Source organism: Wyeomyia smithii, chromosome 1, assembly GCF_029784165.1.
Source record: "Wyeomyia smithii strain HCP4-BCI-WySm-NY-G18 chromosome 1, ASM2978416v1, whole genome shotgun sequence".
NCBI classification, from domain to species: domain Eukaryota; kingdom Metazoa; phylum Arthropoda; class Insecta; order Diptera; family Culicidae; genus Wyeomyia; species Wyeomyia smithii.
The window spans coordinates 206,067,242-206,080,872 of NC_073694.1; the positions used below are offsets into that span (position 1 = coordinate 206,067,242).

A 13,631-nucleotide genomic window follows, 5' to 3' on the forward strand; every position below is an offset into this window, starting at 1 on the left:
TTTAGTATAATGATTTTGCAAGACAGTCGAATCAATTAATCACAGTTGTGTTTGTCATTTTCCGAAATCTATTATTCTTATTCTGACTCTTTTAAAACATTTAAGTTAGTGTTGAGATAAATTACAGTCAGGATCTATTAGCAGATGTTCTTGTTACTGTAGCTATTACGCCACGGTGGATACTTATGATAACTTGTCAGCTGACAAATTTAGAAAAAAAAACATTAGAAACGAGCTTCGCTACAAGAAATCGAAGTACTGTTGCCACACATGCTCGAGTGCTACATACATCCGTGTACCAATCCGTTTCCAGCCAATTGTACAAATTTTCCGTTGCTCAAAGGGCAAAATATTGCATCCGAATCGGTATAGCGAACCGGGCGGTGCATAAATCATGCCACATCCATTTGCCGAGCTAATTCTTCGCTCTGCTTCTACTGTTTCCCCCAGCCCCCGACCGGGCGGGCAAGCAGCCGGGCAATCGGAACGCGATTGATAAGGGAAGCGAAAAATCAGTCCGCACAGCAGCCTCAACCCGATCGGTATAGATTATTCTTGTGCGGTAATTATAGCTTCAGTGTTGCCAGCTTCCTACATTATGAGTTGGGGATACTCGCATAAATCAATGGTTTCAGCGGTTTGAATCCAAACAATAAATCGTCGTTAACCCGGTTTTCACTCAGAATTATCTACTGGATAATCACCCGAGCCGAGTAGTAATTTCTTTGTTCTTACGATTACGGGCAAACACACATTTACAGAGCGACTCAAAACTACACTAGAAACTATCGTTCGGTTTTTCTATCCGCAGCTGCCACAATTCATCCCTGGGAAAAATTTGTGCCCGAATCGCGCATAAATTTCATTTTGATTATTAATACTTTTTCGTTTCAACCCGACTTAGTTGCTGTTACTGTGTGTTTTCTTATTATAAAAATTCCCAATTTCTCGATACACACGAACACAGTCAGCCTTCCTTCTTCCTGTTTGTGTCTCATTGTTATTATTTATTATTCAGAAACGATTTGTTATGCTGATTTTCTTCAAAAATATAATTTATTACGCCTTATTTCGCGCTCTTCTGCCATTCAAGCCCACCACGCGCCCGTGTGTATCCGTGCTATCTGCCGCATAATGTGCATGCTAACCCCCCACACAAGGATCGCAGCAGCAAGCACGTTGGTATTCAACAAAACTGACATTATTTTGACAGTAATTACGTGTGAGCTTCGACTTGTATACACGTTTCTTGCAGCAAATGGGATCCTGAAAGATCACGAAGCGGCGGTGCTTCTCTCGCACGGTTGTCGGTCCGAAATTCGCATACTTGCCGTAATGCAGAGCCGTTTCTCACAGGCTTACGTCAAAGCTGCGAGTTTTAGCTGGCCGTGTCCTTGATTTTTCGATGCGGTTTTCTCGAGTCAGGTCAAAAAGTGAGTACGCATTTGAAGACTTAGTTGGCAAGACGCAAAGGCAAAGCGAGAAGAAAGTAATAAAACCCCCGGCAAGAAATAATCATACTTATTACGAGGAAAGCAAAGGGACAGTTACCCACTGACAAGAATCCCTCATTTTTATGGTTTTCTTACGTGACAGCACAATTAAAAAATCTCTTCATTGTTTTTTTGTCGTTCTAGGACCGCTTTTTTATTGCTTTATTAGTATTGAGCATCTAAATGAAAAAAAAACTGCTTACTCAAAATACCGTTACGAGTTGTGGCCATGGGATATGCATTAGAAGCGAAGGTCAGCTGGAACACGTTTAACGAGTAGTGTCTGTCTCTATGCCTGGACACAACGAGGGAGAAATTACCGATGCAACTACAAATTGACCAAGTTGTGAATGAGGCCAAATTGCGCCCAAGTGGCAGAAAGTATTAAACAATTTTGATATTGAAAACAATTATGAAAGTTAAAGTTTGCGATGAATATTCATTCGAAAAATTGAAATTTTCCATGTCAGTCATACATAATAAAGGGCCTGCTCGTCTGGCAGTGGGAAGCATGGGGCAGAACAAACTGCCAAAGGATAGCCAATATGTGCTGGGAACAAATATGCTTCCTGCGCGTCAAAATACGGCAGTCGGCGTTATGGAGGTGGATGAATAAAAAAAGGAAAAAAAAACACCAACGAAAACTAAAACCAGTGTCCGAGGCTGGAAGCGGTAGGGTGCGGGAGGGGTTGTTAAATTGTTGCAAATATTTTGCATATTAATTGTCTGATTTAACGACGAACAAGCAAAAAGTGCGTTTTCTAATACCACACAGGGGTTGATTGTGTGCGCTTATTTTTCCTTGGTGCAGCTAGACTAAGTAATGTTGGCAACTTCGGCGCGGGTCGCACCTTGGACTGCCGTAACCAAGAAATTCTACTCACGTTCAATCAAACGCTTCTTGGACTGAAACAGTGCGAGCAAAATGGTGTAAAGTAGCAATGGTTTATGATGTCATATTGATATTTTGAGTGACTGTCGAGGCAGTGGGAATGGATTGTTAGTTTGATTGTTGGTGGGTTTTGATCGTCGTGACGGGAATGAAAAATTATGATCGATCGTTAATATGGTGGGAAGGATTATCCAAAATGTTGAGTGGGACAACAAAGCAAAAAAAAAAATGTTTTTATTTTCTCTCCCCCTATCCCGCTCCAGATTATCCCTTCAAGGGTAATAATTTTGCGCCCTATAATAAAAAAAAGTATTGTTTTTCATGTGTTAACTCGCTGCCGATGATTCGCGGGGAATTGTGTGCTCTTAATGCGTTATCAAGCATGTATGTCGTACTTCTGTACGCGCATCCGCCCGATTTATCAGGGAAAAAGCTGACCGCTTTTTCACTTCAAACGAACGGGAAGCCGAATAAACAAGAATGCGCGAGCAGATTAACTTCCAGCGGGGCCGCCAACAACTGTGCCGATTGATTTGCATGCAAATTACCATTATGATTACCGGGAGAACAAGTAATTATACTGTGCATAAATCATTCTTAATCTCCGTTTGCTTCTTTGCTTCCAATGTTGCTGTGTAAATAAGAAGAGTGTTGTTGGCGTGTGTTGTATTGAAGTAATGATGACCGTTTGAATGTTGGTTAAATTCCTGGCTTGTAATCAGATCGCAAACTTATGGACTTCCTTTATTTCCTCTATTCTAGCACATGTGAGAAACATTTAGTAGCATAAAACCAATAATTAAACTAAAATGTGTGTTTCGAAAGCTCACTAGAAAACTGATTATTCTTGGTGGTTCTAACATCGTTCTTGAATCATCAAAAAGTATTGTAGTTTGAAGCAAACATGCGAACGATGGCAGCGAACGAGACAAATAGCCATGCTACGGTGCATAAATTTTGATGATAATTAGTAATGTTGGCCTCCCGGGTAGGGTGGGTTTCGAAAGCGCATTCGAAGGAGTTTTAACACCTGATAATTACGATCAGTTGGTGTGTACTGAACAGCAACGAAATCAGTGCAGTGCGTGCCAATGTGGAGTTGGATTGTGGAGAAATATTCAGTTCAATTGATTGATACAATATTGCTCATGGTTCTAAAACGGTTCGGTAAAATTAAACCAATCGAGCATTTTATTGAGATAAATTAAAAAATCACAAACCAAATGTTTCCAAATTACCAAAAAACGTTTATTGGGAAAATCTTAATTCTCAAATGAAACAAGATATTATTCAAACTTAGCATAACCAAAACAATAAAATAAATAAGAATTTTAACCCTTTAGTTCCCAAGACCGTCATTCGACGGGCTTCAGAAAAATGGCTATAAATCTTGAATAAACATTGTTTTTTTACTTATTCCAATTCATGTCTCTTTCGCATAGTCTCAACTATTTATCGAAATGCTTTGTTTGTTGAATCAGAATGTTTGGACCGATGAGTTGGTTGCTACAGACAAAAAAATCGTAAAAACCAGAAAAATAAATTTTGCAACGTACAGTGAAATAAAAACCACTGGTATTCTCCTAATTATTGATAATAACAAACAAAAAAAATATTTGTTGGTAGATAGAACATTGTAGTTTTGGGCCTGAAAGTTAATTTATTGTAAGAGTTAATTTATTGTAAAATTTAAGGAAACTAATAAATATTTAACGAAAAACAAAACCCGTCGAAATGCGGTATCAGGCATCAACGTTAAGTTTTTTTCGCTGGAAAACAGTGTTTTCTATAGGTAGGACGCCTAGCATAATCAGTAACGCAGATAATCTTGTCTTTGAAAACCTGCAGTAGAATTTTCTTTTCATTAACCACCTCACATTAGTTACGATAGAACATTTTCTGGAACATGATAGGAATAACTCAGGCACATGGGGTACTTGCATTCAGTGCAATGTTTACCTCTATCTGCTAGCTCGTTAGGACTTTTTGAATAAATTTCATATTTTTTCAAGAGAATTCGAAATTCAGAATCTTAAAAAGCTTATTTTTTTAAAAAAAATCATAGATGCTTGCAATCCACAAGTTAATTAAAAAAACACTCGAGAGATCTGCATTAAAAAAGGTACAAAATGCTCAGTAACACGAAAAATACAACTTTTAAACCTCTCATATAACTTTTTCTAAGTTATAATTTTACTAAGAACATTTTGACTAAGAAAAAAAATTACTATAATAAATTTTATTTCCCACCTTTTTTTCGCCTACCTTCCCAATCCCGCCGTTTGACGGGTTTCAAATTTTCATAAATATACTAACTATGTATGAACTTTTTAAATTGATTTTTTCAATGAATCTGACTAAAATATGAGCGTTTTAAAAAAATTTCATCAGATTTAAAAATTTGGACACTAGTGAATTTAGTATGAAATTTTCCTTAAATAATCCAACAACTCCAGAAACCAAAAACTGACTCATAGGTAGTTTGCAGGCTCTTCACAACTGAAAATGAGCCTAAACAGCATTTTAACACTTTTAACTTATGCTGGCATCAACTTATAAAAAATTTCTGAATTTCTATTTTTGCCTTTCGATTTCTGCTGTTGAGCAGTCTTTAAAAGAAATAGTAAGACTGTCCGACGTTTCGTCACCGATCAGTGACCATCTTCAGAGGAACGTTACCATCCGTCTTCGCAGTAGGTCCACAGTAAATATGTTTATTCCTGATAATTGATATATGTATGATAGATACTTCAGTTGCACTTCCAATGAGCATCTACATGTTAAAGCTTTGGTGATACTTGTCGACGGTAATTGTGAGTGGTATCGATGATACAAACGTTTGGTGGTTTGTTGCAATTATTGACAGTGTTGGCGGATAGTAGAACTCAAACAATTAAGTGGCATTAATCCGGATCCGGAATAACGCGGAACTTAGGCTAGGTAGTGAGGTAGCCTTGTTTGATGATAACTCGCGGGCGACGCTTGAAGATGCTTTGCTGCTAATATACGGTTTTTTTTCTGCAACCGTACTCCGCGTTGAATCGTGGCAAATAAAGACGACCTGTTTTGAGCGATTATCGTGAATTTTTCGTGTGGCAAAGACGGTCGAAGCAACAATCGTAAGCAGACCAACATTTGAAACTTCTGAAGTGCACGGATTGGTAAAATGGAGTCTATGGGATCTTAGTACAGATAAAACTTGCGGAATACGGCTTTTGAACTTTCTTGTGTATCAACTATAGCTCTTATAGACAGGATTTGCAAGCGAACCCCCAAGTTGCAACTAGATACTGGACTCGTGAGTAGATGAATAAGAAGTACAATATTTTCATTGTCTTTAGGGACAAAAATGATTGAACCTTTCTTAGTATAACACAGAGCGTTGTTAACATCCATCTGAGAGACTCGAGATGAGCCCTTAGTTTATTATCTAGAGTTAATCCGAGAAATGAAAAATCATATATTTCTTTGATGACACGATCGGCGATTGCAATTGGCTCATGAACCAGGAACTGTCTGTGAAACGAGTTTGGTCTTAATTAAGTTTATCGACAGCAAATTTGTTTGGGAATAACCATGTGGATGTATGAGGTCCTGTCGAATTTGGAGTTGAATAGCAGTGCATTCTGCTGATGATCTTAAACTTAGTTGCTCGAAATTTCAAAAATCCTCACTGGCTCAAAACGCTTTATTGCTCGCTGGTACGGCCTCTGATTAAAAAAAACTTCTTTAATTTGGTGCCCTCATCAGTTAGTGTGGAATTTACGCATGGAACGTGTGCAGAAATGATTTCTACTATTTGCGCAAAGAGATCTACCTTGGCAGGACCCCGTAAATCTTCCACCGTATCCCGATCGCTGTCGTCTACTCGGCTTTGAGACACTAGACCGAAAAATTCACCAGGCTGTATTTATCGCCAAGATTATTGGAAACGAAATCGACTCCCCAAAATCGGTGTCTCTGTTGGACTTCCTGTCTTCACAACGAACTTTTCGGTCTATTGAATTGCTGCAACGAAACTTCCATCGTATACTAAAGTCGCTTTTTACGCGGGGGTTACGTGCCGCGTAAAAAAACCGCGTAAATTCCGGAATCCGCGTAAAAAAAGTCGCGTAAATTCCGGAATCCGCGTAAAAAAAACGCGTAAATTCCGGAATCCGCGTAAAAAAAGCCGCGTAAAACGAAACCCGCGTAAAAAAAACGCGTAAAAAGCGACCTGAGTGTACTACATTTGGGTGCAACGAACCTGTGACAGCCTGTATTCGCACATTTTCTGTTGTGGAAAATTTGTTCGAATTTGGAGAACGTTTAAACGAAAACTAGATAATACCTCGCTTTTATAATTGTGACCACTCAACATTAATTCAGACTTTTGGTAGTTAAATTAATTCAAATAAATAAATAAAAAAATGATTTTTTGTATCAAATGCCTTTTTCGAATCTCAGAGATCCTATTAATTTTCGGTTGTCTAGCGCGTCGTATATACCTTCGAAAAGGTTACAAGATGCAATTAGCGTGCTTATAAAAGTAAAGTAAGGTACCCCAAATCGCTCCAATTAGTGTTGACGATTGATTTGAAAAAGCATATTGACAAGGAACGAATAAGATTTATTTCCCCTTAAAGATGTCACAGATTAGTGACGAAACGTCGGACAGTAGACAACAAAAGTTCTACTTTTTAGAGACGCTTCACCCAGCTCGATTAACTCCAAGATCCAAGAATCAGCGAACAAATGATAATAATTTCCGATTCACAATGAATCAAAGGTTGAAGACGTGTAGCACTCATTAAAAGGCGATAAATGTTCAATGCAAGTTGCAAAATTCTAATTTTAATAACGTCACAAATTTGTAACTAAATTTAGGCATCGATTTCGAACTTTTATGTCCGTAGACACAACATACGCTCGTTTTTGGTGTACGCAAAGCCGTCAGTTCAATCTTACTAAAGTTTTTCACTGATGCTTAAAACCCGCTGGATTCAGCAAAAGCTAGTGACTCTTCTCTTGAGTATATTATGTTTTTATCAAATAAATAAGTAATTATGTTAAAGAAATAAGTGTCTAGCAATGTTTTTCCTAAAACCGCGAGAAATCTGTTTAACATGCCAACTGCAATACACAACTTCAAAATATTCAATATCTGACCAATTTTACGGAACATAAAAATCCACCCCCTAAACCCCAACTCAACACACGGCCAACTCCGGCGATCATCGTTCGTTGGCCACCTCTGGCAGATGATCTCCGCTCCATAAATGACCTGCTGCGGTTGCGGCTGCGGCTACGGCATGCCCCGCTTCGGTTTGCTCGGCAATTATCATTTAAAGTGAAAAACAAGACATCACCTTTATTAAAAAGATCCCAAAACAAAGGCCCAACACACGCTGAATGGAATCCAATCACGATCGTACCGGGGAGCGAGTGTTCCACACGTAAATGATAATATTTGACGTGTCCTCTTCCGCCTCGGGGTCGATCGTCGTGACACGTACTTGTGAAGAAGTTATCCCGCAGCAGCGCAGCACACAGCCTAACCGCAGAAATTAACGGCAACAAGCGCAAATCCACCAACTGTATCTGTGTGTGTATGTGTGTTTATGTTTGTGCAAAACTGGAAGGAACAGTTGCACAAGTACACGAACGTGAACGCACTACGCTGCTCCGCTCCGGCTCGTTATCATTATTTTTCCGTCCACTTTACCCCTGCGGGCCTGCTGGCATTGGGATCCGCCCGACGTTACGACCAGCCACCAGGGCTGCGTCTTTCAATTACATCGAAATTCATCTTGTAAATCATAAATTAGCTTTTTTTTTCTCTTGCAGCCTCAGCTTGGTTTCTCCAAGTCCAACACTTCATTTTTCAACCGAGCTGAGAGTTGCGGTCAAGAAAAAAAATTATTTTATTTGCCTGTCTGTACGGTTCGAACTCAAAAACGTAGTCGTCGGTGGAGAAAAACTTTTGCAGACATTGAGCCAAACCGTTTTCGGGTGTATTTTCGTACCTAATAATTTTTGTTAGGCCTGTTTCATGCTCATCACAGATTTCACTTGTTGGATAGATTCTAACATGATCTCCATTAGTGAGAAAAACTGCAGAATCCAATCGGAGCCGACTCCAATTGGAAGAAATCTGTCCCGTTGCGAAGTCAGTCGAGAGCTTGAACCCGAACGCAGCCAGTATCGATTTCTTTTTTGCCTCTTTGTGCCCGGTCCCTATCGATTTTAACCAAAAGAAGGGAAATTACGTTGAAAGGGAAAAGAACCGTCCGGCAGAAGTGCTTTTTATTGCATTTTAAGCGATCGTCAAGCGTGATGATCACGAGAATGCAATCGACATATTTAGGGAAACAAGGCTTCAAGGACGGTTGGCTGCGCCAGCTTTGCGAACCAGGAAACCAGGGCACTTGACGGAGGGATCAATAATTTTACGGGACGAATTACTGGACATGTGTTCCGTGGTCGGTTATTACGCTGCTCCGGTCCCGAGTTAGCGGGGTCATGTACGCTCGCCCAAAGTTGGAAACTGAATTTGATTTGTAGGGATTCCGCATTGCTTTTAGTAGAAATTATGCGCCTAGTTTCGAATTGTAAAAGGTATCCTTTTTCAGTTAGTGATTTTTTTTTGCTTCTAACGTACCAACTCTCACCAACTGTCCCAACAACATCACAAGAACATTGCAGTTTCCGACCGAAGGGAGGCATGCAACGTATGTTTTTGCGGATCTCTCATTGTAATCTTGGCAATTCCGAAAAGGGAAAAAGAAAAAAATCTTGCCTTTTATTGCAAGTAAGCGATCACGATGAGCAGATGCAGTGGAAACACATACAAGGTAGGGAGTGACATTCATTATTAAGCAACTCAATTTTCCGCTCTTGCAATGTAACTTCGATCTGCAGTCAAGAAATCGTAATTACAGTGTCAGCGCAAGGGGCAATTATTCAGTATTGCACGGTTACAACAATGTTGTCCTAATACCCGGGCAGTCTTCGTTAATATTCAGCAGTTTGGCCGCGCAAAAATTTGATGGTTGTAGGTTGGGCAAGCAGAAAAAAAGAACAGATTCTGAAGAGAACAACTCGAACCACGAATAAGACCCGTACCCGTTTTCTTTAATTTGGTTTTTGTTTTCCTTTTGATGCTGATAGTGATTCGCTACACGACGCGTGAAGATTCAGTGCATCGCGCTTGGTAAGCTGAGAGGCGTTGGCAAGCAGAAAACACAACAGGTTTATTATGTGAACGTTTATTTCCAATAAATTTGTTCTTCCATTGAATCAATCTTGCGGAATCCACTTCCAATGGTTGGCTATTCTGGCTCGTGATGCGTGACCATAAATCCGGTTTTCACTATTTTCATACCGATATGGACGACAAAAAGCAACACAAAATTCTACGTTGCTATCAAATATACAACGATGAGAAGAAAGAAAATTATTCACCATGGTAGCTCGCGTATAAACCATGAACACAGCCGTAAATATAATTACAGAAAACATCTTTTAAATCAATTAGATCTGAGAGATGGTTAACGATATTTACGAGTGTTTTCCTCGTGGCGTAACTGATGTTGAACGACGAATGCGAATACAAGTAACCGGACTACAAGTGAGACAATGTTTTATTTTATTTTATTTGAGTTTGTTTTATTTTTTTCTAACCCACTACAATCTGTGAAGTACGAAGATGATCACATATTTGGTGCATACATTAATAAGAAGGTAGACCGATATGATCACACACTCGAACCCGTTAGGTTAAAGAGGCGACAACCGAAGTCGAAAAAAAAATCTACAGTAAACTAAATACACCGGCGGGGAAATTTCCGAAATCGTTTTTTAATAATCTGCCCCCCTTCTTCCGCTTCGCCTCGACTCCGGTGGATACAGTCTCTATAGTCTGCGGCGAGTGTTCCAACAGGCGCGGGATCTGAAAGGAGCAACATGCCTGCAAACTCGTTCGACAAAACCCTCATAAATTTTCATTCAAATTATGGTGTGCGGAAGATGCAACGAACTTGGTGTTTACTTCGATAATGTTTGGAATTTTGCCGTTGGATTGGAAGATTGTTCGATGAACGAGTTTTTGCGTTTGTCTCCCACTTTGAACGGAAGGATTTTTTACAGATTGCTGAAATTAATTAACACTAATAGAGCAATTTTTCTTCCCACATTCGAGTGCCACCAGAAATGATAGTGATCATCTGTGTCAAGGGAATCTCGGAATCTCACCTGCTATAGCCATCCAAGGGTAGAACGTGTGATTCGACTGGTGAAGACCGGTGGTTGGCGCAGTTTGGCCACCGGTCGCACCGGTCAATGAGCATTGGTTGGTGTTCCACGTTCCGGCAACACCGGCAGCGGTAGAACCAGTTCGGCTGACAGGACTGCCGCCAGCAGCATCGATATATCCTCCAACACGGGAATCTGGCGTACATGCCGAGGGTCGTACAGGAACTGAGCTGTTTTGCTGTGCAGGTACATTTCCGCCAGTCGCTGTGTTGGTGTTGCTGTTGTTAGCGCTCGTGTTTGTCGAGTTCCACACATCCTTGTAGCCGTTGGTGGTATCTGTGGTTCCATTTCCGCTGCCAGTCTTCCCGCAGTCCTTCGTGCTATAGGAACCTTCGTAAATTTGCTTGCATGCGGCCTGTAAGCTCGCATCGTACGGTGATTCTTGTGAGGATCGACTCTGGTGCAGATGATGATTGGTGTAGGGGGACATTCCGAGGGACAGTGGAAAGCCTCTATATGCGGCCGCTGCAGCTGCCGTAGTCTGATCGTGATGGGTTCCGGTTGTGGTCATCATTCCGGCCGCTTGATGCGGATGACCGTAGAAGCCAGTTTGTTCGAAATACGAATTCATGTTGACCGAAAACTTTGCACGGTTCTCTATGTCCTAGGAAGAGAAAAGTTTCTCTCGCCCCGTTTCACTAGTGCGAGACAGTAGAATTTTCTTCTGTATTTGCGAATGCAAGTCTATTCCAAGACGGCGCCCAGAGTACGGATGGCTTAGAACAAATTTGTATTCATATCAACACCATCATGCACTTTACACACATTGCATTGCATAATATCAGCACTGCCGTTTTGTTTCACTTCTCTGCCAAGTGTTAATACGTTTCACGGTGTAGATAACTGGTCTAATGTTCACTGTCACTTTTTTTTTCTCAAGAACTGATTACTGATTGAATTGTCACTGTACTTATATGTATTCACAAAACTTTTTACGTATTTTCATCTTTTTGTTCGCCGCTTATCTTTTTCAATTTTCCTTTTTTTCAATTTTTTTCAAAACATTACCTCAATGTTGAAAAAATTGTCGACTGCTCGGGCGGCAAGTAAATCGGTGAAAATTTCCGCCCGGGAGAAAAACTAGAAATTGCAAACTTGCACAATTTTCGCCTATTCTGTTGTGCACTTTTATTCGCCTTGCTCAATTTCACTGGAGACTTTTCCGAAATATTACTAATAAAAGTTGAAGATGCCTTTGGACTGTATCGGAGAGCAGCGCAATAATAATATTAATAACAATAAAAATAAAACGCGCCTTGTCTAAACGGTTGCCTTCAAACGAATGTTCACTTTATTTTGATACGACAATGCCGAAACTATCAATATCTCGCTACTCGCAGGCCAACAAACAGCGCGGAGCAGACCCAAACTGTGTACCGCTCGAACTCGAACTCGAAACGATTCTCCGCTGGTAGAGAGTAGGTGCAGGAGCGCCAGGCCAGTCAGCGAAACAGATTCCATGTGCTGCACTGCTGCTGAGCCGCCAAGTTAAGTGAGTGAGTGAGCCACACACAACACAGAGACGAAACGAAAAAACAGCAAGCAAATACAACATGCTCGATAAAATGTGCGCCACTACGAGCAAAGCAGAATGGGTTGGAGGGTGGTGGTGAGGTGGTGTTGGGTGAAGGTGCTCGAAAAATGTTCGTCTTCTGGTAGCAAACCTCGCACATGGCAGCAGATGGAGAGCGAGAGCTAACAGCAGGAGCAGCAGCCGATGAAAATGACTAAACTGCTCGAATCGACCGACACTCGCACACAACCAACTATGGCACATTTACGCTCACATAAAATCCGACCAAATACATCATTATTATGAGCATATAAAATACATTAAAATAAAATATAATCTCTCTCTTCGTGTGTTGTGTAGCTTGCGCAATAGCGTTGTTTCACTCCACGTGATTGCTGTGTCCCGCTTACTCTGCCGCCATCCAAGCGGCCATCCATTCGACCATCAAAAAGTGCTGTTGCACACACAGTTGCGAGGACGACGGCGATCAGCAGGGCTCATCTATCCCGTTCCCATTCATGTTCGCAGCATGTTGCATGTGTGCTTTCTCGTTCGCTTCGGTTTCGCTATTCTCTTTTTATGGTTTTATGGTGTGCCATCATCGTCCTCATCAATACCCTACTGTGTGCGATCTCATCTTTTCCTAGCACCTCTTACTGCTTTCGTATCCTCCCGAAGGAGGTTTATCTATCCTTTCAGCCACCACCACCAGCAACAACAACAATATCCAGAGCCACGCACACACCGCTAGGGGAAATGTGCGGCTCCGGTGGGCTTTTCGAGCAGCATGAAATAACTCATTTTTATTAGGCTTTGCCTCTGGATGCGCTGCCCGACCGTACTCTCCCGAAAATTCCGCAGTTCGTGTTTCGTTTCCCCCGTCGAACGATCGGATCTGGCCATTCCGTTCGTTCGCACGCAATGCCGTGTGCCATGTGAAACGCCCGGGAAACTGTGGCACGCGCTTCGATCGAGCTGGCGAGTTTGTTCGATACTCATCTCGGACGTCCGATAGATAGATTTTCCGATCTTCCAAGCTGGCGGTTGGCTAATGACAAGTGACCGTAATTTGGTCAGTTCTTTAACTTCGAGATGGGTTGTGGCGGACAAAATCAACGATCGACATTTTATCAGTAGTAGAAACGTAAGAGTGAAGAGTGATAGGTTTTCTATTCTTGATTACTGCAGAAGATATTTGTGTTAATTTATGTTTTTTGTAAGTAACAATACTATAATTCGAAATATGAATTTAAAAGTATCACAAGTTAATTATTCATTTGGAACGGGGCGCACTTAAAAATTTACTTACTGTTTGGAACGCACTGAGAAATTTATTTACTATGATTCATAAAATAACAATAAAGTAGCTTCGTACACACACTACTGAGTATTGATTGATCGAAGCTTTAATTAAATGCCTTTTCGTTATATTTTATTTCTA

General features: G+C 40.8%; 1 protein-coding gene across 2 annotated transcripts in view; it reads right to left on the reverse strand.

The window, feature by feature from the left end:
* The window catches only part of LOC129733935 (homeotic protein ultrabithorax), a 104,689-nt gene extending 92,602 nt beyond the window's left edge, over positions 1-12,087 (reverse strand). For both annotated transcript variants that reach the window (XM_055695571.1, XM_055695563.1), the window contains exon 1: positions 10,618-12,087. In XM_055695571.1, the coding sequence (XP_055551546.1) occupies positions 10,618-11,248 (631 nt within the window). In that variant the 5' untranslated portion in view covers positions 11,249-12,087. The remainder of the gene's footprint in view (positions 1-10,617) is intronic.
* Positions 12,088-13,631: the final 1,544 nt, after the last annotated feature.